Source organism: Apteryx mantelli, chromosome Z (genome assembly GCF_036417845.1).
Source record: "Apteryx mantelli isolate bAptMan1 chromosome Z, bAptMan1.hap1, whole genome shotgun sequence".
In the NCBI taxonomy this organism is placed as follows: domain Eukaryota; kingdom Metazoa; phylum Chordata; class Aves; order Apterygiformes; family Apterygidae; genus Apteryx; species Apteryx mantelli.
This window is the reverse complement of record NC_090020.1, coordinates 43,754,423-43,781,683: the sequence shown is the minus strand read 5'-3', so window position 1 is coordinate 43,781,683 and position 27,261 is coordinate 43,754,423. Positions and strand designations below refer to the sequence as shown.

At 43.8% G+C, this 27,261-nt stretch overlaps 1 protein-coding gene across 3 annotated transcripts in view; it reads right to left on the bottom strand.

Annotated features, from left to right (window-relative positions):
- Positions 1–25,519, bottom strand: part of TRIM36 (tripartite motif containing 36) — a 32,551-nt gene extending 7,032 nt beyond the window's left edge. The window contains exons 1-6 of one of the 3 annotated variants that reach the window (XM_067315844.1): positions 25,492–25,519; positions 15,241–15,475; positions 6,859–7,184; positions 2,452–2,598; positions 1,258–1,353; positions 39–292 (exon numbers count right to left, since the gene is read on the bottom strand). In XM_067315844.1, coding sequence (XP_067171945.1) covers positions 39–292; positions 1,258–1,353; positions 2,452–2,598; positions 6,859–7,184; positions 15,241–15,475; positions 25,492–25,515 — 1,082 coding nt within the window. In that variant the 5' untranslated portion in view covers positions 25,516–25,519. Of the gene's footprint in view, positions 1–38; positions 293–1,257; positions 1,354–2,451; positions 2,599–6,858; positions 7,185–15,240; positions 15,476–16,748; positions 16,810–25,491 lie in introns of those variants that run through there. The other 2 variants (XM_067315843.1, XM_067315845.1) reach the window with 2 other exon arrangements.
- Between the last annotated feature and the right edge of the window lie 1,742 nt (positions 25,520–27,261).

Below are 27,261 nucleotides of genomic sequence, written 5' to 3'. Positions count from 1 at the left end.
AGACATCCTGTACCTAAAACGGAAGATATTTAAAATACCTGACATGAAGTTGTTTTGCTGTTTGGACAAAACAAGACTGATCAGTTTCTTTGAGCACTTCTTGAGCATATCCTACAAGGCCATTATTTTCCAGAAGACCTTGATATTCCTCTATTTGGGTTTGTAGTTTCTCCAGCCTTAAATTCTTAGATGTTTCAATTGCCCTGAGAGCTACTGATCTCTTCTCTTGCAGAACATCAAATAGTTTGTCAAAATTCTGAGCTGCTTCTTCTTTAGCTCTTTCACCATTGCACTAGGAGGGAACAAAATACATTTGAGAGAGATTCCACAGCACTGTGGCATGAGTACAGCAGCATATTTAAGGTTTTTCAAAACATCATAGCACTCTAGTCATCTGTTTGGCAGACAAGACTAATATTTTCAGTATTTAACAGCACAATAAAGCTCATATGAACAACACTGCACCCAAGCTAGTAAGCATTTACTATCTGAACACAGCAAATGAAGATTAAGAAAACATTCCTCTGATTACTTCTTGAATTATGCAGGACATTTCTCTGTCTAAACAGCTCATGTAAAAGCACGATAAAAGCAAGTCAGCCTCTGAAGTCTTCATGCCCAAGAGCCAGGTGCTCTTCCAGCTTCCCTAATCATCCTGAATCAGGAATCAAATCCATTTTCCTACATATGCCCTCAGAACAGCAGGCCCATCTCTGACTATGCTGCATAAGGAGCTACAAAGCACAGGTACAGTCTGTACTGAGATATGGACAGGGCTAGGAGCTCCTGCCATTTCTGCACACTGTTTTTCAGCTTGTGTGTGAGCATGCTCTCCCGTTCTGGGTGTTCTACAGGGAGTTTTTGTGCTTAACTCTGACTTTATTGCAATAGCCTCTCAAATTAAACAGAGGGTGTAAATTGTGCAGTGCCATTAACACCCAGAGCTTTAACTTTAATCCACTTCTCTTTGAAATAAGGCTTATCTGATACCTTAACCAATTACATTTACAGTAGCACCCAAAACTTCTGTTCTGGACAGACTGCTTATGTTGCCCAAATTTCTCTCACCATCAGGATTATGCCTTACAATAGACAAGTGTGATTCAATACTAACACAAACTACAGAAATTGCTTTATTGGCTAACTGAAAAAACAAACAAACAAAAAAAGGATTTGACAGGCTTTACTGAGAACAGTGCAAGTCCCTGTTGTGTGCCTTCAAGGACCATCCCCAAGCAATTAGCAAGTCATGCTTACCTCTGTTTCCTTCATCAGGAGACCCAGCTGAGAGATTTGACCTTTTACCTGGCTCTCCTTACTGATGAGGTATTCTATATCTTTTGAAAGCTTCTCCTGTTAAAATACAATAGCAAGCTGGCAGAACACGGATATCCTACTCAAACCAGTACAGGTAAGTCGTCTGGCTAGCACTCAGTTTGTCTAGTTATGAGGCTGAAAACGAGCTACCAGTTACGAAAGCCAACGCTGTGGAGACCTGTTGTGCAGTAATTGACAACAAGCATGCCCAGCAATCAGGCCACTGTTCTGAGCAGGGCTAGGAGCAGAGGCTTCTAACACCACCATGCAACAGCCTAAATTGGCCCACCCCTCCCCAGCCACAGGAACCATCCTCTCTTAGACTGAGCAACATGAGGCTTGCGGGCATTACTGAAACTTAGCAAAAAGCCTCCTCAGTTATTATTAACTCATTTGCAATAAGATTTAGTAGAAAAATGAGTGGTTTGGAACACTAACTTTCTGAGTGTCTCTGCGATTCCCTATTTGCAAAAGGGTCGGCAACCGTACAGGAACAGCCTTGCAAACAACAGGTAAGGAGGCCAAGGAGCACAAGGCAAGCAGGGTTGGGTTTTATGTTTGTTTTTGTTTTTTGTTGTTTTTTGGTGAGGAAGAAGAAGAGAGGGGAAAAAAGGAAGAGGAGGAAGTAGCAGCAATCATTCTCTAATAACAAAGCAATGCTTGCAAGTCTTCCCTATTCTACTACGCTTAGGAAATTAACAGATACATAACATACAAGGTCCTCAAAGTTATTTCAGATCCAAATTCATCTGGAGTGGTCTTAAGGCATCAGTTCATCCAAGCCACAAGGACACCTGTCTGAACCTTCAGTGGTAAAAACTAGACTGCAAAGTATTAACTGCTTAAACCTTTTGCCTTGGTCAATACTGCAGTACAGTTGGCTAAAATAAAGTGGAAGCTCTCTTAAGGTGTTATGGTTCAAATATCACGGAATACATAGTTTGGTTTCTCAAACATACGCTAAGTCACACTAATACACACAGTAACAGATGTTGCACAAGAGCACACCTCATGACAGGTTCAGTGTCCTCTAAATACACCTCCTGGCTTTCTGCCAGAGAGAGTTTGCCCTTACACCAGAAGCTCAGTACTCTTCCCCTTCTTAAGGCCAGGTCAAACAATATTTACTTTTACCTTAAGGGCTTTGTAGGCAGTGCTCATAGTTGTTACTCTATGGTTTGCATGAGATCCACCCAGTTTACAAAGATGACAAACAGGCCTTCTGCAAATTTCACAGTACATGTTTACCCTCTCCATTTCATGTTCTGGGCACATCAAAATCTGAAAAGACAGCAGAGAATGCAGGTGTATTTCCAAAAACTGAGGTGCTCAACAAGCCATTAAAACAAACAAACAATCCCACAGCGGTATACAATTCCCTCACTGCATTTTTATAGTCACTTTATCTGCCATCATTTTATATATGTCCATGCAAGCGATATCCAAGGGATGAACACAGTGTCAGTGAGGTTTACATTGAGTAAATCTGTAGCAACGTCCACGTACACACCACACAGCCTGCACACTGCAATTAACCTTGCTAATCCCTGAGTTTGTTTGCATGCCCCACACTATTCCAGTTAACCAGCTCCCTGGCACTCCTGGTCAGAGCTGTAAATGCAATACAGCATTAAATGCAATATGTAAATGCAATACAGCAACACACCCCACCCTGTCAGACTTAACCTCTGCCAAACCAGCTTCTCAGTTCTCTCCCATAAGGGCTATGAACAATTTCCTAAAGCCAGAGTTGGCATAATCCAGTAATAATCTAAATCTAAACTAGACTCAAATCAGCCACTTATTTGTTGCTCCAAGAGCAATGGGTTAAAATACAGCCTCCAACACCAGTTATAGGTAGCTTAAAGAGAATGAGCCTAATTGTTTCTTTTCTTTTGTCTGACTCCAATTACAAGTTGTTCACAGTGAGGGCCATTTCCAATATCAGATTAAATGGTTTTTTTGAAAAATATGCTGTTCACTAAAAATCACCTTTCAGAATTGAACAAGCTGGAATAATTGCTCAAAGAGAAAAATGCAGTTCAACTCCAAGCTCAGACAACAGATAAACACATCTAAAGGGGGGAGGGGGGAATCCATTGCCCCATTGCAGAATACTGAAAGGCAGCGTTTGGACCATCTAGTCTACACCACCACAGAAGAGCTCTTGAAAAAGGTTCTCAGCTGCAAGCCAAGGAGAAGAACAAGCAGCAGTACCACACAGGTCAAAACAGTCAAGCCATTAAAAAGAAAAAAAAAAAAAGACAGGGAAGGGCACAAAAATAGACATTTGCTATCAGTCAGTATAAATGTGGACACGCTAAGCTAAAAATGCAGGCCTTCCCTGAAACCAGCTCTCAGCCCCCAAATGTTCCCTTAGGCTTCAATGAACAGGGTAAAGAGATCAGTCTCACAAGCACCTTGGTACATATGGCTATCATTAGGCAGAACACAATAAGCTATTCTGCTGTCATTGCCTACTGGACTATAGAAAGGAAGCTTTCCTGAAAGTCAGCTGTGCAAGCCAATATCTCCAAAAGCCTGCAGTCATGCTGTTAGTCCAGGGAAGTCATTCTTCTACAGCACTGTCTAGCCAAGCCAATAGAAACTCTATATTTTTATTCGCCTCCTCCTGTGAGCATGAATTACAAACTGCAGGCAGGAGACAGAAGAGGTCAGCAGTTTATCTTGTCCAGGCCTCTCAAACGCAGGAACAATCGCTCCAGTATGTGCCTCTCCCGTCCCCACCACACATGTTACAAAGTGCTCTCCAGTCTGGTTTTCAATTAATCAAAGTGGTGACTGGGAACATTGTGTAGGAGACTAACAAATACTCCAAGCATTCAGTTCAGGTCTTAACAGGGCAGTGTAATGAAATAAGCATTTTTTTTTCCTCATGTTAAGCTGAAACAGTCCTCAAAAAGATCTCTATAAGAGGATAGTAAAGCTCAGTTTGTTGTTGTTAGGAAGCTTTTATTAGAAGTAATATATCTATAGCTGATGTATCTATACTATGGCTTTGTTGTTGCTGTTGTTTTTTAAACAAATACCTCTGTCTTTGCATATAATTTTAAAAAGCCAGAGTTCCCATTAGCACTTGGTATATCAAGGTCAGGATGATGAAAACTGCTTTTCCCTATTTGGCTCTGCTTCAACAGAATTCAATTATTGACTTTTGTATGTACCACATGTTGTTAAACCACATGCAGATTAAGTTTGGGTTTAAGAGTACACAAAGATCAAGAAGTCTTTGGTATTTTTTAAGTAGCAATATTGTAGCAGGAGGGTTTAGGTGCTATAGAAAAAAAGCTTGTAGGGAGCTGTAGAGCATTTTAGATCAATAGCTGTGGGTATAAGAGAACATACACACTTTTAACATATTTGTTTATCCAATAAAGTGGCATTTTACACAGACAGCTGTGTGCTAGTACATTTTAAAGCACTTCAAGCATATGCTTGTTATTAACTGCAATGAATATGTTAAACCCAGAAAGAACCTCACTAAGTGAATTACTGGATGTTTATTATCTACCAGCTCACTAACTCTCGAGTCTCAAGTTTTTCCAACCTCATCTACAAGAGAACATCAGACAAGTGCTTCTCATACGTAGCATAACTTTAATCAAAGGTCTGTTTTTTATAGATTTTAAATCTATGAAAAATATTGGTAAACCATGGCAAGTAGCCTATTTTACAGTATTAATTTTAGTATCTTAGCTTGAAGACTTTGTTAGAGATACAAACAAGAACCTAACTTTCCAAGCCTGAATTAGCAGTTGTGCCAGAGTTGAGCCTGCTTACTTGAGGGGAGACATTCTAGGATTCAAACCAAGAGAAGGCCCAAGTGGGAGCCTTCTCCAGAACTGAGCTCATTTCAAGCTGGCTCTGCAGAAATTTTAGCATTGATTGAAGACTTCAGTAGTCCTTACTTTTAGGAGATGTGATGTTATTCATGAATGGCATGAGTAGATTTTAACCTCAGAGCCCAGGTAAATCTTTACATCTATATTCTAGGCTACTGGGGGAGAATGATCCACACGAAGTTTCCTGTAAAGTCAAATCCACACCTATAAAATGCCTGAATTATTTCTAGTTCTAGAAGAGCTGAGGTTTAGTCTGCTGCACAAAAGGGTCCACATTTGTATCAGCTTAAATGTCTGTTTTGGCCTACAACAAAGTTGGTTCATAGAGAAGCTGAAGAAGAGCCGAGTACTGTAAAGTATTAACCATAAGAAGAGGCAACACGAACCAAAACTCTCTGAACACCGACACTTCTGGTATTTGTAGGACCTTCAATGACACGGGGGTTGCTGGGCCAGTGCGTGCTTTGCTCTCAGACCCTGCTCTCCCTAATCTAATGCTAATCTGCTCTGGAGCCAGACAAGAGTTCTCCTCGAGAGGAAGCCTGGGTACAGCTGACATGCTTGCTTGCAGCAAACAGACTCTGGCTTCACGCTTAAAACCTTCCCTCGTGCTACACCCCTCACACTATATCCCTTCTATAATAACACACCTAAGCACTGTGCTAGAAAAAGCTTCAGAAGATTGCCTCATTACTGGAGGTACTTTGAATTGAGCTTGCTGTGTCCCCCTGCACCAGAACCACAACTTGCATGGGGGACCAAGAGCTAGTATTACAGTAAGTATGGCCAGTGCCCTCCAGAGAGCTGTAGCCCCAAGCCTTGCTGTCACAAACAAGTTCAGGAAAATCAGCCCAAGGCTCTCTCCCTGTCACAGGCCACAGGGCATGCTGCAAATGCAGGGACATTAAGACCTGTTGCAGTCTTTTGTTAGAGATGGCAGCTGTGACAATTGCCCCTCTCATGTAACTTCAACTCAATAGGGCACAGCCATGTTCTGCATCAGCTTAGCAGCAGAAACAAAGGTAACTAGTTTGCGGTCACTCTGTTTTGCCTGAATGCAGCAGCAGCATGAAAAGTAGAAAACTAGCCATTATGTTTTCCTCTTCTGCTACAGCTAAGAAATAATGGGGTGGAGTGACAGTGGAGACTTGAACTCCACCTCCTGCTACTGGCAGATGCATGGAGGGAGGAGAAAGGAGAGGAAAAGAAAAAAAAAAAGAAAAAAAAAAAGACGCTCTACTTTAGATCAAGTTCAGGAAAAAAACATCAAAGGGAACCTGTATAAAGTTGGGGAGGGGAAAGCGTTTTTTTTTTTTTTTTTTTTTTTAAGTTTACCACAAACACATATGTCCTGCTTGAACTGACCTTTAGAGGAAAGCACTGCAATTCTGGTTGATCAAGATCATCAAGTCTTACAAAAGGACAACAAACCACAAATAACACAATCCATTCCTCAAAGTAAAAAATCCTTTATTCTAGGATCCCCTTCAAATACGTTTTCTATGCACTTTTCAGCTCAAACTACCTCAGCATCAATAAGAACAAAAGCTTACAATTCACTCAATAAATAACAGCAGAAGTCAATAAAGCAACAATGATCCTAAAAAGCAACTACTGCTGCACAGATGTGTCTGCAAGCTATATCCAAATGCTGAACTATATTAAGATATACACTTACCTTGGGTCTGAAGTTGGTGGTTGGTCCTACATACTCATGCTGGGCTTTTACTGTTCCCCAAGGATGGTATACTTTGAAACATTCATTGCAATAGCTTGCACTGCAGTCCATGCAGCTCTTTGTGGATTCTTGAGCTGGAGGCTTGCAGAAATCGCACATAATAGCTGTGGCTGCCCTGGCTGCCTGCCTGTATCTTTCCACAATGGTTTCCAAAGTAAGGTTTCGAAATAAGCCACTGATGCCACGTTCTCCAAGATCAATATCATGCCGACAGCCAGGACAGGGAAACATAGTTGCTCTAGGAGTCAGTGAATTGCGTTTTCTGCCTGTATAGACAGCAAATCCTGGTTTAGTAGGAGCACAAACAGGAGAGTTTTAGATTTTTTAGGACACAGGAATTTATGAACCAATCCCAAACTATTTTAGCACATCATCCAAACCAATACAATACTAATCCATATGCATTCTGCCAAGCCAAAGAGAACAGATTTGCCATTACACAGCACTGTAATGTTTGAGTACGGACACATTACAAACTACTCTAAAACATAATTTGATGTTAAAATGAATTTAACTGTTCCAATTCTATCATCTGCTTCCTGCAATTTTGTTTCTTGCAACACCACTATGTCAACACCACTACCCTTTTTCTTCAAATAAGGCCCTGCATAGCCAGACATTTGTAAATATAATTTCTCTTCTGTTCAGAACATCTCACCATCTCTGCACAAGGTGTGGAAGAGGACTGCCTAAACTCATGGCAAGTCACTTGGGGCCAGTTACTTTAACTAGTCTGAGGGTTTACACAGGAACACTGTTTTCTTTCATAAGCCTAAAACACTCCTATGGCAGTTACACAGCATGTAAAGCTTCAAAAGGCACTCCCCTAAGAGAATATTCTGGAGATCCTGGTCTAATTTTGCATGCATTCAAGTTGCAGCCATTTTTAAACACTAAATATGTACTTTCCGGAAACCAATTAGTATTAGGCTGCCCAGATACAGAGTCATGGCTTTGTAACATGTTCAAGCGAAGGATGTTTATTCTCAGAGTGAGAATAAATAGTTATTCCCAGATGAATATAGCCAGTTTTGGGCTCCTAAAAGTTTGCTTTGGCTGAGACAAACTTATCTTGCTTTTCCCAATAAGAGTCATAAAAACAGCCAGCAAGAGAACCAAACCAAACTAAATCAGTTAGTCAAAACATGCTGCGGCTGACTTGGCCTTTCCCCAGCTGAATGGCCTTGATAAAGAAGGATTGCCAACTAAACCTGCACAGAAATCAGAGGGAAACCTAACACTGAGATGAGTTAAGTCTGAGAGATTTCCTTACCCCGAGTTAGGGAACCACAGATTCGCACGATTAAACAGTGTAAGCCTATCGCTTTTTGTTTTAGAGGGGGATTGCAGAGAGGTTACATTCCCACCAAATAGCTATGTGAAACTTTCTCCTCCTCTCCAGAATAAAGTCACCCAAGGCTCAAGTAAAGCTACAAGCTTAAAAAGCCCTTGGAACTTGTTCTGAAATGGCTCTTGTAGACCCAAAAGCTCGTCACAGCTCAACACTCTCGGAGCTATCGAACAGGGAGTGCATCCCCCACCTCATTCATGAACTCAAGAGGAACAACAAAGAGGGGCCATACAAGTAATTCTGAAGCAGGCTAAGCCAGCATTTACACCTAATATGCATCCTCTCAGTTCCCCATACAAAAAATCTAAAAACCATCCTCCCAATGGAGCACAGTTTTAAAATCCCTTGAGCAGAGTGCATGCCGCTACAACTAACCAATCTGTAAGTGGAGGTATGACTTAGCGTGCATACAGCCAAATTGTGCTGAAATCAGTTCTTTATTAGAATGGGAAATTGGTTCTTATCTGTATTCAGTCAGCTCCTCTCCAAAATGAAATGAAGCATCAACACTTCTGAAGTGTCCTTTGATGCTAGCCAAAAAGACACTTGCTTTATGCCGTTCTTCTATGACTGCTACAACCAACAGTTTAAAGCCTCCCTTCCTATCATGCACTTCTCAGCCTCTTCAAACACACTCCCATAAGGAACTAATTCCTTTACAAATCTTTGAAATGTGCCCCATGATAGTTGTGCATGATCATCAGCTAAAAAGCCAGAACCAGAGCAAGAATAAGCATACACAAGCTGACAGTCTCAGAGTCAGCTGGTCTTACACCTTTCTGCAGGTTCTGAGCAGCACAATTAGGTCACATTTACAGAACACAGTACTAGTAATCCAAGTCAACAGTATATAACTCTCTGCCTACGGGAAGCAGAGATGTTTTTTTTGATACTTACTTGAAGTGAATAAATAACCCAAACTACACATCCTGAAATACCTGTAACTTGGCAAATACAGCAACACACACATGCAATGCACAGAAACAGCAGTGAAACACAAACCTTATTTAAAATGTATGCTCCAAGCTAGCACTCTGCACAGAATGGAAAGAGACCTGCTGCACGGGCTTCTACAACGGCCTGAGCAGAAGGATGATTTTGCATGCAGTATCATGCAGTCAACAGCTATGAGAGGGGGACCGGGAATACTTACATTTGCTAAGACTAGGAAAATAATGATACAGTGTTGTATGTACGAGACTGCCTACAAGCAGTTCACTATAGCAGAAAGCAAGCAATGACAAAGCAAGATAACATGGAAAAATATGGTGCAGTGGTCAAGTTTAAAAATACAGTCTGAAATTCTTATCCAATAGCATGCTTTTGAAGTATGGCCCAAGCGGCTCAAATGTGGAATTGGTGTCTGTTTAACTCAAAGATGAGTTTAGCTGCAATCCAATTGAGACCTTTCATTCTGCCAGTCATGGAACAAAACAAGACTGTAGTGATGAGCCATGCTCTACACATACTGGTGACACTTTGCTTACAGAAAGCAATCCAACACCCAGAAAGTCCCGCATATTTTAAGATGTCTCATCCCTTTTCACTAAACAGTACTCTAAGAGCTTAGTTTTTCTGTTTTAAAACCTGCAAGCATACTTGCTAAGCTTCTCAGCATACTCTGCCACTTCAATACTTAAAGCTTGGAAACATTCTCTTTTTGCCTAGTGAGAACATTAAATATTAACATGCAGTAAGAATTAGTCTGCTTATTGTTTATAGGATTTATAAGCTCATATTTTGCAAAGCAAACATATCTGTTGATATGAGACATTACTTTGAGCACTGTCTTTTCTATCTTTGTCTGGCTTTCAGCCTGCTAAAATTGAAATTTTTACATATACAAGAACACAAAACAAAAAAAACCCTAAAAAGCATTTCAAGTAGCAAAAAATTTGGATTCTGCAGACATATTAATGCGCAGTTCAGAGAAACTTTGATCCTCCCCAGATTCTCTTTTACACCTTGCCAATGCAGTTTCCAACAACAAGTATTTATTTTGTGAAACACCAGGAGTTATCACAAAAAAATTTCCATTGTGGGTTGTAAACAGAACACTCCCCTTTCAGTGAATACCTCGATCGGTAACGGGAGAACATACTACTGATTATTATTGACTCAGTAAAAATAGATTTCCAAGTTTGTTAAAAAAATTTTAAAAAGATAACACAACATGTTTTCCTACTCAGACTCCAAACTCACAAATATTAGAATACATACAGGTTGTAAAGACCCTAGTCAAAGAGTACCCTGAAGCTGGGCACATCTTATAAATACACCATTTAAACATCCTCTTCCCCCAGGGAGATACTAACACTTAAAATGTGGAAAAGTCACCCAACCTACAGCTGTGGGTTTGCAAAGAGATAAGACATCTTAAAAGATAAAATTGTGTTTTCCAAGTAAACAGTATCACCAGCATTCTGTGATAATGGAAGACATGAATGTTAATTCTGTGAAAGTTTAAACAAAAAAGGTTTTAAAAGTCAACTGGATTCTGATGCATTAAAAAAAAAAAGTGTATACTGCCATCCCCAAACTCAGTTAATGCTTGTGAACAGATCTTTAGGAAGAAATAAAAAAAATGGAGACAAATTCATAGTTTAAAAAATAATTTTCAGATGCTTCAAAAATCTTCCCCAAGTCAGGGGTGCTTTCTGTGACCAGAGCAGATAAATTCAGCTTTATGAGAACTTTAAGTGTCCTATACTATCTTCGTTTGTTTACAACACTTCTATTCTCCAGCTGAGGCAATCTGACTTCCACTTCCTATTAGCTGCTTTGTTCTTCGTGTGGAGTGTGAAATTTCAATTTGTGGTTAGTTCAGTTCATTCCTTTCTTGAAGGATACAGTATTTTTATGGACTGTTCATGTGCCTGCCAATATTATGCCAACAAGAAGGTTTGGTTTTCCCATTTTTGACAGAGGACCACACCTAAAAAGAAACATTTATGATAACACCTCAGAACAAGCCCAAAACAGTGGCAGAGATGCTCAGACTAGCATCTCTGCCAGTGTTTCAGGAATTAAATCTATTTAAAACAAAGAGACATTGGCTATCCTTCAACTTGACTGTGTCAGTCAGCATGCTAATTATGAGAAAAAAAGTGACAGTTTTAAGTATTTAGTTTTCCCTCATACCTGTATGTGCCATACTAAATTGCCAGATCCAGAACGACCTGGTCAGATCAGCAAGGTGTGAATTTCAATCCTTTCCTTTTTACTCAGATACAATTAAAGGGGTTCAGATCCAATGAAGAACTGATATTACCTTCCATTTAAAAGTGATATTGCTGACTACGACCTCTAAGTGTTATAAAGATCAATATAATAATTACATTTCACTGGTAGTAAGAGCAGTTGTACTGAAACTTGATTACACAACTCTTGAAAATTAAAAAGCCAGAGGGTTATTGGGTTTTGTTTGCTTGTTTTAAAGGGAAGAGATAGTTGATGTATTTGCACCTTTTAAAGTATATTTAGTCATGCACACACACATGAAAAAAAGCCATCCCTTCACTTAATTCCAGTCCAGTTGACCTTTAAGTCAATCATAGAACAGAATGAAAAGCTTTCCTAATAGAAGTCTTCTACACCTTTGCTCACTGCAAAAGCCATTTTGTGGACTTGACCACTGACAAAAAACTATATGCTAACCAACGATATTGAACTCGAGATCTAAACACTATACTATCTAGAGCCATACAAGAAGTGAAGCATTTCTACCTCTCCACCCAAAAGACCTCCTCTGCGAGGCTGCGAACAATGAACAGAAAGCTGTTTTTAGAAATTGAAAAATGAGATATACCATTGGTTTACAATGGCTCGGACGAAGAGCATCAATTATTTTCTTTCCTGTGGCTGTTAAACTATTGTAAGGCTGAAAGGAAAGGTTGTTTAATTTCCTAACACACGACAATTGTATTAAAGTAGGAAGAAGAAGGAAGAAAGAAGAGATGGAGGAAAAAAATATAGATAGATAGATAGATTTTTTTTTCAAACTTACTCCATTTCTCATCATCCATCAATGCTGCACAAGTGTCAACATAACCACATCACATGCTTTTTTCTAAGTACACTAACATTACAGAAGATCGATTAGCAATAAGAAATACCCTTTATTTTTATTTTATATACAACATAATTTGATTTTTTTAATCAAAAAAATCATGTCATTTTACATACAAAACTGGATTTTTTTTTGACCAAAACCTTAGATTTAAGAAGAACATGCACTCCATTTCAACTGAAAAATAAACTGTTCTATCAGTTTCAGCTTTTCTACACTACGATAAACTGTATTTGAAAATGCAAGCTGTGTCTGCACAATAATTACAAAATGTGGACCAGCTCTTTCTGGTTTCTCAAGAATTTAAAGGCCAAAATCATGTAAAATAGCTGGTATCCTCAATAGATAGTAAGGATTCCTTAAGAAAGAAAAATAAATAAATAAATGAGGAAGGTGTCATATATATTTTCAAGTATGAAAATAATGTCCTACAGCAACATGCCCTATACAGACCTGCCAGAAATTCTACTGTTTCACGTGATGCACGACTTCAGATGTTCTTCTTTAATATTTTATTACAAATCCCACTCAGGATATATAATAAATTTATAAATTGTATAAGGTCTATTCGCAAAAGGAAGTGAGCAAGGGTATGCACAACATAGTTACTTGGGATGCCAGACAAGAACTGTACAAATGTCAGCTGCAATTTAGTTGAACACTGATGGTACCCAAAGTTTTGAGAGCAAATCTCCCACCCCACCTAGCAATGGAGCTACAATGCCTTTAACATTGCAAGCAAAGACAGCACAACCTGTACATCTAACTTCGTTCTTTAAAGCTCCCATTTCCATATGCTTTTCATTTTGCAAATTTGAGCCATTTGAGATGATAATTTTTCCAACAATGTGCATCTGCCCAATGCTTTTTAGGGGGAAGGGGGGAAAGCCCAATATTTCCATGTCTCTACATTCTGTTGCTGCCCATCAAACAGGTACGAAGACCTCTATTTAACAAAGCCTTCATTTCCCTCTACTAATAGGTCAGATGAGGAGATAACACACATTACTTCCTATCAGTTTGCTGGGATGGTGGAGGACTACTATGGATTTAAAAATTACAACCCCTGCAATAACTTGTGTGCATAAATCACAAGCAGGAGGAGTGCCAAGAATGAATCTTTGTTGTCTTGTCCTTACTGACATAACAAAGCAGTAACACTAAACCTCGTGGAAAGGGCATCCAACAAGTCTGGTGGAGCTGCAAGTTAAGCTCTTCAAATCTTAATTCTCAAGTCTCCCACACTACCTGCTTCTCCTCCATACATTGACACAGGAGACATTACAGTGTTTGGTTTCTCATAGTAATTAAATGCCAGTCTCTCAACAAAGCCTCTGCCTCATTCAGTACCTGGGTGCTATGGCAGCAAGCAGAGACCATGCAATGTTAGATCTTTATTTGTAGTGGCTGATGGAAAGCAAGCAGGAAGACGGGTTTTGACAGGAGAGAAAGGATTATCTGCTTGCTTAAGCTGCTGAACACAGCATGGGGAGGTTGTTCCCCATGCATAGCCTGTCTGATACTCCCACATTTCATAAGCCACAGCTCTCACAGGGAGGTCACCCACAGTTCCCAGGCACTCAACCTGGAGGTCTGATGTCCACTTTGTAAAAATATAAAGCGGACAGCTGCAACTGAAATCAGTGAGAGCTTTCATCAATGCACATGAAGGAATATCGGCACATTATGCTTACCAGGTAGAAAAGGTAAACGGACTTCTATTTCGGAGAATTCAGTTACCATGGGGCTCTCTTCATTCTAAGCTTGCATGAAACTGGAGTTAGCAAAGGGCTTAGACAATAAGTGAACTGTATGTAGAGCTAAAGAGCGACTGTGGGGCTGTCCATCCCATATCTGAATAGGGCTGTAATGAAAATAACTGGCCACTCAACTGAGGACTCCCTCATACCACGCAAGCATCAATCAGCCAAATTAAGGCAAAGATAACATTTACTTATCAAACTTATTTGAAAAAATATCAGTACTAAAGTTAAGAGATGTTTAAGAGAAGATGGTGAAATAAAACATTTGAACTTGAAAAACTGGGAAGGGGAGGATGAACATTAGGAACACACGAAACACAAGATTTAGGATTTGTCTTGCACATGAATGCTCTTCCAGAACACTGCAGCGAGTGGATTTAAAATGGATAATTATTCCAGAATGAATCCTAAAAGACAGGATGTGAGGTTTCTTTTAAGTATAGCATGCGTGAAATACTTTCCATATATCTGCATAAAAGTTGATCAACTTATCTGTGGATTAGACAAATAACCGAGTAGAATCAAACTAAGAATCTTTACGGTGTGGTATCACAAAGAGCAATAAGGGCCATAAAGCTAAGTAGTCTTTAAAGCTTCAAGCAGACCATGATGAAAGAGACTGTTTGTTACAGTCATCCATCAGAGTTCTTCAACCATGCAATGATCATCCTCTACGGAAACAATTTAATGTAAACATAAGGACATGGATAGGACAAAACTATTACTTGGAAAGTCTGCAAAGACTCAGAAGGAAGTCATAACTACAGAATTTAGGCTGGCAAAAATCTGAGAGAACAACTTAACAGTACTATGACAGACAAAATTGTTGAAATCGCCATCTTGATGCTCAGCAGTCACTGAAACACAGGAATAAATAAAAACAATGGCTACAAACATTTACATGATGCCACAAAGACTAATTTATTTCTACATGAAATAGAGTGCATTGTCCTTAAAATAAAAGTATTCCCATTGTTCTTAGTGCAGAATGAACAAGACTTGCACTATTCCCAAAGTTATCCATTTAACTACTGATGTCAGGAGTACCAAGAAGACACTTTACCAATGCAGATACCATTCAGTTCAAATCAGTCCAACATACAAGAAATTAGAAAAACATGCAAAACTCTGATACATACCTGATCTACTAATCCTGTCAATTCTATCCATGCTAGGAGAATGGATTCGAATTCGAGGGCTACTCTGATTAGAGGATTCAGAGCCTCCATCGGTGAAAGAATCTTCAAGTGTGAAGAGAATTTCTTTTACACATTTGTGACAAATACTGTGCTGACAAGGAAGGATCAGTGGATGGGTAAATAATTCCTTGCATGCTGGGCAGATAAGCTCTCTTTCGATATTCTTTATGGTAACCTTCATGACAGAAGGGGGGGAAAGCAAGTGTAAGTGCAGAAAATACAAGCCAGTAGGACTTACTGCATTGCTGTATGTATATATGCCATTGAAACCCCAGCTCTGTAGAACAATTGTTGTACACAGTATTAGCTGTTTTGAGGCACAGCTCTGATTAACACTGCACACAAATCTAAATCACCATTTCTGAAAGCGCTGGCAACATTCATTTCAACTGAAACTATGCAAACCCAGTTCATCTTCAGGTCATGTCTGCATTGCAGGGGAGGAAAAAGGAGGGGAGTAGTCTTAACTCAGGGTAAAAATCTTAGTGAAGTGAGAGCAACCGTAGTTATTAAAAGTAGGAATCTATAGGTTTAACTCAGTTTGCTTGCTTGTTTTTAAAACAAGCAAACAAACAAACGAAAAAAAAAACCCAAGAGTCAGACTGGTAAAACATCGGGCTGCAGTGTAAATCCCAATTAAGCACCGAAACTGCCTTGACTTCATTAGGCTACTAGTTCTAATTAAGAACCTCTTTTTTCTTTTTTCTTTTTGCGCACAAAGCGCAGCCCTTGGATCTATACAGTACTTTGATAATTTAATGTGCTTGCGGCCATCTGGCATTGAGCTCGGATGCTGGAAAACCTGCTGAGAAAGCCAATGGCAAGTAAAACCTTAGAGAGCATGAAGTTGCAGGCACACACGCTGGGCACTTGGTGACCGCTCGTCTTGCCCATGAACGTTGTTTGCCATGAAATCAGACCAGCTGACTTTATCTATCTGTTCGCAGGAGCAGCAGCATTTCTCGTGTGTTCAGGGAGCCCCTTTTTAAGATATATGGGCTGACGGCCTCCAAGCTCTTGGAAGCAAAGAAAAAAAAATCCCCTCAGAAGTAAAGGGGGGAAAAAATCCCCTCGCTCCGGCGCCGCGGGCCGGGCCGGGCCGGGCGGGGCGGCCGGAACAAAGGCGCAGCGCCGCCGCCGCCGCCGCCGGGCCCCCGCCCCGCTCGGCCCGGCCCGGCTGCGCTGCCCCTCTGCGCCGAGCGCCGCCCGCACCCCGGCACCGCAGGCGGATCTGGGAAGCCCGACCTGACCCCCCCCCCCCCCCGGCGTGGCTGACCGCGCGGACCGGCCACGGTCGCCCCCGGCCGCCGCCACCCGCTCTGCGCTGCCACAAAACGGGGGCGCTCACGCGCGTAGCCCCGGCGCACCGCCGCCCCGGCCCCGGGCTCCCCCTGGCCCCGGGCTCCCCCCGGCCCGGGCGAGCTCCCCCCGCCGCCCCCCCCACTCACAGAGGGCTCTAGCCGGTCGCCCTCCATCCTCGCGCCGCCTGCCCGCAGGCTCTGCTGCAGCGGCCGGCGGGGCGCCGTCAGGTCAGGCCGGGGCGGGGCGGAGGGCGGCGAGCTGCCGGCGCTGCCCCGGGGCGTCTGCTCGCCTGGTGCCGCCCGCGCCGGGTGGGGCCGCCGCGGCGCCCAGCGCACAATGGCGGGCGGCCGCGGCACCTAGCAGCCTCGCCGGGCCGCGGGGGGCGGCCACACCCGCCGGGCGCGGCGCGGCGGGCAGCGGGGCGCGGTGCCGGCAGGGGGCAGCGCCGCGCCGCCTCCCCGCCCAGCCGCGCCGCGCCGCTCCGCTCCGCTCCGCGCCGCCGGAGCTGTCCAGCGGGGCCGGGCCGGACCGGGCCGGGCGGGGCGCCCCGCCCCCCTCGGCCAACGGACCCGCCCCCAGCCGCCTCCCAACTGCCGGCGCGGCCCAACGGCCCGCGGCGGCAGCCCGCGAAGGCGCCTCCGCGGCGTGTGTGCTTTTCAGCGCGTTTCCCAGCGCGGGGGCCGGAGCGCTCACGGGGAGCAGGAACCGGCGGCGGGTGCGGGCCAGCAGTTCTCAGGAGCTGTATGCTTGAAGGGAGAAATGAGTATTTTTTTCCAAGTGAGGCGACACCCATCAGAACCGTCGCTGAGCTAAGCTGAGGGCCCTCAGCACGGAGTGTTTAGTAGGTAATGCACTGCACATGCGAGGAAGTGGAGCGCAGCACCCGAAGCTGTCCTTTCCACTCAGAAACCCTCACAGTATGAAGAAATGGGGTGTTCAGAATTTTTATTGCCAGTTCACCCAGTGACAGGCATTCATTGGCACATACGGCAGCTGGGTCAAAACACAACCGCTCTCCAAAGCAAAATGCCCTACTTCACCCCACTGCCGCCTGCTGCCCTGGGCCGCAGCGTGTGCTGGTCCTCCGGGCCGCCGGCCCAAGACACCCGCAGCCTCACTGCTTCCCTGCCTGCTGCGCCTTTCCTGCCAGGGCTTCCTCATGGGACTGTGTCCACATGGCCCTCAGGATTACACAGAACCCTCCCAATGCTGGAGGAATAACCCAAAACACTCCGTTTCCTAGGACTTCGGCTTAAGTTCCTGTTCCTTACTCTTTGCTGTGGAAATAGTTTCTGCTCTCCCATTCAAAATCCCTTCATTACCGCCTTTAACAACAACATCACACACGTGTACCTATCCGTAAAGAGAATAATGTCATGATATCCAGGACATGGGAAAGCAAGCTGGGCAGTGGCTATTTTAGGGGCAGAAATGCACCAGGTGAGCCATGGTGGCTTTTGTGGCAACTAGACAGGCTGAAAACTAAAGATTATTATGAGTGTTTATGTCTGCATTTCCTGTCTTCTCTATACAAGGTTTGCATTTGAAAAGGTGAGGCAAGTATCCTTTTTGCCAACAGCCAGAGCAAACAGAAAATACATTAAATCTCTAGCTTCTTCAGATGTTGGGGAAGGTGCAGAAGCAATGCTGTCTGCAGTTATGTAGTATTAGGCTAAGGGAGAAAAATCACTTTAGTTAGGAAACTCAAGGTTAAGACATACAGTGTCCTTATATTACACAATGGATGGAGGTTTAGTTAATTAAAACAGATGGAGTAGGGACTATGTGAATGTTTAAGTGCTGTGAGTTTGACAAACCCTAAATTTGACCTATTTTTGCATAGTCTATTTAAAAGAATAACATTGGGATAATAAGCTCCTCCCCCCCTGAAAATTACATTTCATATGAGTCAATAAAGAAAACATATATGAAAAGTCTAATTTGTTTTTGGTCATTATTTACATTTGGGCTTCTGTGACCTGGCCATGAAATTTGAATGGAAAATTACACTTGGAAATTACGAAGACAGAGGTGATGTTTTTGCATGTCCAGCATTGCAAAGAAAAATAGATTAGAAGAACTTTTAAGATTACATTTAAGGGTGCATTTTTATTTTAGAAACCATCCTCTCAAAAATACCCAGTAGTAGGCTTGAAATTATTCTGATAATGCCACTAATGCATGTATATTCAAAATGAATCCTGTCACTTGACCAAGTCCATACACTGTCCTCCAGCAATAAAAGCATGCAAGGGAGGAAGAACAGGTTGATAAGGACATGTTTAGTTGTCAGCCTTCCAGCTACACATTGAGTAATGATTTGGACGTTTGTGAATAACTATATTATTAATCAACCTCCTTTACTATCCCTAAGTTTCCTGATTTTTAGGGCGCATTTTAAAGGATTTAGTTCTTAACAAGCATGACCCAGCCTTGACTACATTAGCACACTACCCATCGCTGATCCTGGATGTGACTGATTTGGGGCCACATAAACTATCCCCTGCAGACAAGAACAAAGCCTGTTTGGCTCTGCTACTGCCTTTCATACAGTATGACGAGCTTTGTCTTAGGCAGCACAGTAAGGGAAACCATGCTTCGCTTCACGCTGGAGGTGTAGTTGCCAGCCAAGGCCAGCGTTGTCAGTGGGGCCAAACCTGGAGCACACGTGTCCTTCCCGTCCTCCTGCAGCCTGCAGTTGCATCATAGTGCCAGCCACTCTCTCAAGTGAGGACTTGCGAGTGACTGCTTGTTCAATCCCCTAATAGATCATTAAGGTATTAACTTATTTGCATGTCTGTTTGCTCCGGCTTCAGGTACTTTAGAGCAGGATTTTAATTACCATCTCCTACACCACATTAAGACGTGACATGGATGAAAAAGTCTTTGAAGGCCTCCAAAGGGCAAAACTCCCCCTTCTGCACTCACACCTTTTTACTACCCTTTTGATCCAGTCCCAGCCTAGGCCTACTGCATTTGCAGTGCCACACTCTGCATTAGCTTTAAACTGTTGAGAGGAAGAAAAGAACAGGTAGGAATCACTGATACATTCAATGACTAAGAGTGCAACCCACTATCAGAAGAGACTCCTGTTGGTAGCCTCTGCAGAAAGGGTTAGTAAGCACAGCGTGGCCACCGAGGTCAGACCTACCCACCTGCTTTGCTCTCAGCTACGTACGTGCATCAGTTAGAAAGCTGTTCTACAGGGAATAACTAGGGATCCCTTTTTTACATCAAGAAATACCTCGAAAGTATCAAGAGAATTCAACTCATCCTGCATAATTTGCTCTTGTCCCCTCAGCAGGTGGGGCTTTCTGAGGGAGCTGGAGGAGTGCTTTGCATTCCCAAGATCAGCAGCACAGGAGAGAAACTGAAGGATGGTTTTGTTATCCTTATTTTCCCTCCTACCTGGGGTTAAATGTGCTTGTTAATTTAATCAGGAGTACACAGCAGTCTCCCAAGCACTGATTTGCATTAACTATCAGTACAATTTGAAGAAGGATGAGGCATTGGTTTTTGGTAAGCAATAGAAAGCCTGTACTGTTCTGTGTTATTTGTACTGCAATTGGGATCCTACCATATGAAGCAACACAGCCCTGTCCCTGCCTTGAAGAGCTCAGGGCATTTTGGCAACACCTCTCCTGCCTCCAGCAGTTGCGCTCGAGGCCACATTCAAATCCAGAACTGAGTCATTCAAGAGAGTTTTATTTACACTGCTTTTCTAGCCAAAGCGTGAGTGTGCGCCAGTTCCCTCCTAGTTTGCATTTCTCTGAAGTGCTCACTGGCTCACACTAGGCTTGCATCAGAGCAGAGCCAATAAGTACACAGCATAAATACACATGACATTCGGATTGAAGTGAAATTTGTCCTCAGCTAATGTGGCAGTACAGGCACAGTCTTGGGGACTACTAGATGGAAATTTTTGTCCCTGAGCAATAAGTATTTTCAGCCAGGATGGATGCAGTGGGGTTGCAGCCTACAGCCAGCTCTCTAAATCGTCAGCGGTGCAATTTGCTTTTCTACTTGGAGTTTAAGTGTTGAACCTTGAGGGTCATTATTTTCCCCAGGCTTTTCTCCATCTCACAGGCTTAGATATACGTTTAGCCCAGCAGTCAGGCTGGAACTTATGGTGCCTGTGAGAAATGTGCTTCTTTTGGCTTAGGAGTAAGGGCTTATCTTTGTCTTCTTGACAGTTACCCTTCAGCTGTGTCACTCTGAACAGCCAGCAAGGGCCTACAGCCCTTGGGTGTTTCAAAATACAGAGAAAATGATGATGACTTGAGGTTTTGTGGTCATAAAATAAAAAATATCAAACCCTAATCTGAGGACTTTACTTTATCTGCATTCAAACTTCCGTTAGGTTGCAGTGGGGAAAAAAATCATTATTTTAAAGAGTGCTTGCTTTATTTTTCATGTACAGCCACTGTTGCAACTTTTCTCCATCCCACTGGTGCTACATTTTATCTGCTGAGGACTCTCAGTAACTGTGTGAGACTGTAATGCTTAATTATTTTGCATATTGCTGTTCTGTTCCCACTGCCTTCTCTACTTCTAATTGTGGCTATCCCTGTCCCTAAGGACAAAGCTGGTAGCTCACTCTTGCTTTATCACATCCCTTGCTGTTGTAGACTCCTCAGAAAATCCATCACTGAAATGTTGAGGGCATGTCTATGCTGTAGAAACACACCTTTGTCACACACGCTGACTAACTCAGCTAAGTAACTCAAATTAAAAGTGGCAAAGATAGGCAAGTTGGATTTTAATTCTTCTTAGCTGCAAGATTTCAAAGTCAGACTCCTCTGTAACATCGAACTTAAGCTGTTAACCCAAATCAAACACCAAGTTACCTTTACATGCTCTTTTAACCCAAGCCTTTTAACCTAAGTCACCTTTTTGCACAAATACCCCTCACAATACAGACATAATCAACACACTTGTGGATACTCTGTAAACAGTACTAAAGACGGCTCTTAAAAGAAAGGCTTAGTCTCCTCAAAGGAACCAAACACCCGAACAAGTGTTTTCCCACACATAAACAAGAAATATCTAAAGCTTTATCTTCTGGAAGTCAAGGAGCAGAACTTCGAGTGAGTCAGGCAGCTCAGAACAACCCACTGACTTCTGCAGCCTCTCGTAAACTTTTACTTTTATTTCCTCTTTTCAGTTCCTTCTGTGACTTGGTTTTTACACCACTATGTAGCTCTATCCTTATCCTCCTCTCAAGAAATGAAATGAAAAAATGCTATTATAAAAGAATTGTACATCAGTCACTGTATAAAAACAGACAGAAGACAGGGACAGAAAATTGGTGTTTAGTTATCTGCAGGGTCTGGGTGGAGAGCTTGCAGAATTTCATATGCTCTTAACAATTATTTTGAAAAGTTGACATGTTCTCATATGGGGTTTTGGGCTTGTTTTTAAAAGTATCCATTTCTCAAAATGTGTTTCCTGGAGCACTGTTTTCAAAGCTGGTCTTTATGAATCACACGCTCTCAGCTTCTGCAAACCATGCTGAGCAGGAATAGATGATAAAATAAATGAGTGAGGAAATAACAGAAGAGACTAGGGATTTTTATCAAAAAATGGAGTATGCCAAGACCCTCATTTCAACAAAATCAACAGCTAGTGCACACAGTGTCAGTGATGCTAGCCTCTCTCTGAAATTCATACTGTTTTATATTGGTTTATGAATTTTATTCCTTTTACAGAAAAATACCCCAGAATGTTTCTACTACATGGAGACATATTGGTATCAATTACACCATCAAAAACAAGTATTTATTTACAGAATCTAAAAATTCATTAAAGTTATTATAAAGGAATAAAGGAATATAAAGCATTTCAAAGAAGAAAACATAAGTCTATAAAAAATAGAACATAATTTTGAATAGAGTGAGGGAGAATAATTGTGGGGGTATGTATTTGTGTGTTGACTATTGCAAAAGGAAATTTATGGACAGTGAAGAAGGGGGGGGGGGGAAGCCCCAAACCATTTGTAGAACATTATATGGTTTTGAGGCAGTTGAATGCCCTTCTTTGCTAAGAGTTGAATTGAGACTTTAGAGTCCTGAAAGAAGGTCATACGATCTCTTTATGCCTCAGTGCCTCTACTATAAAATGTAGCTAACAGTTAATCTATCTCACAAGGATATTTTGAAGTGCTCAGATGCTACTGTGATGATTGTGACAGATGCCTTGGAAGCCTAGAATATCTCAAAGACTATTATATTGAGCCATAACAGATGTTGTGGACATATGGATTACACAAGGACTATCATATTGGGCTCTAAGCATTATATGTATCTTTGTGTTCCAGGTATAATGTGTAAGTTGTGAGTGTGAAACAGAATCACAGGGGAATAATATCACACAGGAATATTAATTAAATCACTAATAAAGATAACATCTCTGTGGAGCCACATCCCCCGGGGAAAGTGGGGGGGATAAAGATTTGCTCTGGTTTGAGAGGCTTGACACAGAAGGTAAGCTACATAGGAAAACAGCATGACCCCCTTCTATAAAAGAGGTCACCTACTCAGAGTCTAAAAGCTGATAAATCAGTATATCATACCTGTTAGGATCCTATATAGCAGATAGGTGAGTATGTGAGTATAAGGTATTGTTATTACATTCTGTCTCTCTAGTAGGAGTTCATTGTTCTGTGACAGCTAGACGTTTACCAGTCTATGGATTCAGTACATTAATGCTCTCAGGCTTTGTTGAAACAGCTTTACTGATTAAAGAGTACGGGAAAGGGAAAATGAGGCTAATGAGACCTCTAAGCAGTAATACCCTGCCCCTAAGCAAATACAGTTTACCAAGCAGGACAGTCCTTTTGCTGGCATGGTTTATGTCACCTGAGAAAGAAGCTTAATTATCCCAGCAGAATTACTCTTCTGCTGGTCCAAGCTGCTCCTCCTGCAGTGGGCATTGCTGGTATGGTTGGGTAGTCTTGGCTGGGTAGACTAGGTCTACTCCTGTCTCTGGGAAAGCAGAACCGCAGGTGGTGAATTAAACTCAAAGCTCGTGGATAACATCAATAAATTACAAAGGGGCTGCAACCTAAAACCCCACTCTGAAGGGAAAGAAATGCAAAAGGAAAAGTGGAGAGTGAGAGGTCTCAAGAGCTGGCCCTTGAAGAGTTTCAAATAAGAGTGACAACCTCTACAAAACAGTCTGCTAAAAGAACAGCACAGCTACTGCTCCTATTTTCTTCAGGTTCATCAAGTGTCTCTTGAGATGGGACTTGGCAACTGTGATACTCTGTGTATAAAGAACAGCACTGTTTGTAATAAATATGCATATTTCACTCGAAAGTGCTAACTCAGTTATCTGCTGAAGCATATGCTCTTGCGAAGGGAAGTCTAATTCGAGTTACCAGCACAAACTGTTTAACTGTGAGAGACAGCACAGAAGTATCATCCCCGTTTAAGGGGAAATCACAGGCAAAAGGGGATCTTTGCCTGAAGCCTTTATGACTGTGTATTGTGTAAAGTGGTTGTGACAGAAACAAGACTTGGCCATCCGAATTGCAGGCATGACTCTTCCCCAGCAAGGAGAAGCAGAATCTCACCCAGGAAAGACGTCTCTCTCCCTGCTCCACATGTTCATTCAGACCATTTAGGAGAGGGAGTGGGAAGCAATGGTGGGTGAACTGGAACTGCAATTTGAACGCAGTCTCTGGATACGACCTAAAATGACTCTACCTTCAGAACAGAAACAGTGTCTTCCAAATAAGCCCTTTATACACTGCACTTATTTTTAAATTCAAAAATGCCATGTATTTCAGTTTTTTTAAAATCCATCACAGCAAAGTCTTCGGTGGGGGGAGAAAAAGCTCCACATTTCTGACATGTATCAGCAGCTCTCAATATATGAGCAGTTGGATTTTTTTTCCTGTTTTAACAAATGCACACACTACTATTTCCCCCCAAATACTTGCAAACTCTGAATCATTTCCTGTGGGTGACACTTTTCACTCCAGCACTGTCCGCAGCCACACCAACTACTGATAATAGAAAAAGCACCAAGTAACACATTGGCATGGCTACTGCCTACATTAGCACACCATATCCACAAACTAGCAGAAGGACAAACTGTCATTTACAGAATAGAAAGCTGCAAAAATGCCAGATGTCTAACCATTTCAGACTGACTGAGTAACACTCCACATTTGTTGTTTTGGTTTTTTTTACTTTTTCATCTGACGGCCTCGGAAGCGTGCCGCAAACATTACACAAGCCTCCAAGCACATCAATCTTAAAGATGAGTTAAATTGGCCAAAAAAAAAAGACAGAGGGAATTTGAAACAGTTAAAAATAGCGGGCGGGAGGCGCCGTTCCCTGCTGTAACGAGCGACCCTTTCTTCCAGACACATCCCGGGCAGCCCCGTGCCCCTCGCAAGACGCCGCTGGCCTTGGCGCCACTCCCGCCGAAGGGGCGCACGGGCGACAAACCCCGGACTCCCCCCGCTCCCCTGCTCGCTCCGGGACGGCACCCGTATCCCCGCCGCCAGCCTCGCGGCTCGGAGCGCCGCTTTTCAGCTGTCTTCAGCGACAACCCAGAGCCCTGGCGCTCCCGGCCGCCGCGCGGCCAGCCCAACGGCCGAGGGCCGCCATGGCCGCGTGCCGCTAACGGACGCCCGGCCCCGCCGCGCGCCGCGCGCACCTGCGGCCGTTGGCCCGCGCACCGGCCGGGCGTGGGGCGCCCAGCTCAGGCCCGCGGCACGCGCCGCCGCTCGCCGGGAAGGAGCCCGCCCGGCCCGGGGACCCCGCACAGCCCGGCCCGGCCCCCCGGCCTGGGACCCCTCCGGCCCCGGCCCGGCCCGGCCCGGCCCGGCCGCCAGGGGGCGGCGTGGCGCGTGGGGGGCGGCGGCGGCGGCGGCCCCACCTTGCCTCGCTCCAGCAGGTCCATGATGTAGCCGAAGCGGCTCCCGTCGGCTGCCGCGGACATGGCGGGCGGGAGCGGCGGCGGCGCCGCGCGGAGCCGCCGGCCGTGTGGCCGCGGGGCGGGCGGCGGGGCGCCCGGGGCGGCCGCGCTCTGAAAATTTCATGAGGGGCGGCGGGCTCGGAGGCGCGGCCCCGCCGTGCGCGGCTCCCTCCGCCCGCCGCGCCGGGCCCCCCCGCTGCCCTCCCCGGCTCCGCTCGCAGCGGCGCGGCCAGCGGACCTGTCCCTAAACCGATCCGCCTCCTAGCGTAACGTGCTCCCTGCCATCACTGTCTGCGTACGTACATACATACAAATAAATAAATACATAAATGCATGTATGTATGTGGCTTTGGCCGGTCCCCGTGGGACGGGACAGGCGGGGCAGCTTGGGTAAGCTCTTAATGGTTTCCAGGGGAGGCGCTGCCTCTGCAGCGGCTGTTGGAGACGGCTCCTGCTGGGGTGTTTTCTGGCCTTTGCTCACCGCGCAGAGGCTGCCCCTGGGACCGTGGAGGCACGCAGCCCGCAGGCTGGAAACCCCCCACCTCGCAGCAGTACGGGCTTCGGGGTGGGCTGGCTATGGGAGTACACCTCAGGATACCCACAGATACCGTGCTGCCTCCTGGGGTGCCACAGCTGCCTGCGCTAGGTTAAAGATAGCAGGCTGCAGACTCATGCTCTGGTCAAATCTAAGTATCACGATGTAAATATACCCCCAGTCTTTGCTGGATCCTATGACATGGCCATGAGTTGCATTTAAAGGCTCACACAAGAAGTGCTTTTGAAAAACCTTTGGGGCTGATCCTGCAGCTGGATCTGCTGTAGTAGGCAGTACCAAGGTAGACATGCCTCTTTTCAGAAAGAGGGACTTGAAAGCACAGTTCAAAATGGGATGTATGCACAATGCATTTGTCCAAAGGCACCATCTTTTTCTTAAATGACAAGCTTTTATTTAGATGAAAGAGTGTTTAAGCACATCTATAAAGAATAGCATCTACTGCTGCAATGTACATAATTGTGAGGATGAACTGCGTGGTTGTGTTTGCTCTTGGCTAACAGCATATTTGTAGGGTAACTCAAACAGGAGGAAAACGTCTATCATCTATTTTGCTGTATCCCAGAACTTGATACTGCCACTCAAGGTGAGATAGAGGCAACATGCCTGTATATAACTGAGGCAGCAAAACGGATCCTGGCAACTTAAGTACTCGGGGATGGGCGAGTTGCTGCTTGGGGCAGGCAAGCTGCAGGGCCCACTGCAGGACTCACAGCTGGCAAGAGGGCCAGCTGCAGGGAGAGACACTGCAAAACCACCCGAGTGCTGTGGGCAAGAAGGCCCACAGGACAGCTGGGGAACGATGCCTCCAACTCCTGCTGCGTGCTGCCTGGCTCACTCCCAGCAGCTGCAGTAGCCTGCTTCTGGCAGAGGCACAAAAGGTCGCTTTAGCCAGCATTTGGCTCATTTCTTCCTCCTCTGGTCCTAGAATCAACCCCAAACCCTTAGGTCCCCACTGCCCCAAGACTCAGAGAAAAGGGCTAACAAGTAGCTAGTCCCCTACTCTCATCTCCTCTCCCCCTTGCTCACGCCCAAACTAAAATGTGGAAAGGGGCAAGCCACTCTTACACTTTAGATACCAGGTAGCCCATGGAGCACATCACTCCATGTGCTATGAAACACCCTTTGGTATGTTTTTACCAGTATAATGTATCTCTTTGGAGGCTGTATTTCCTAAG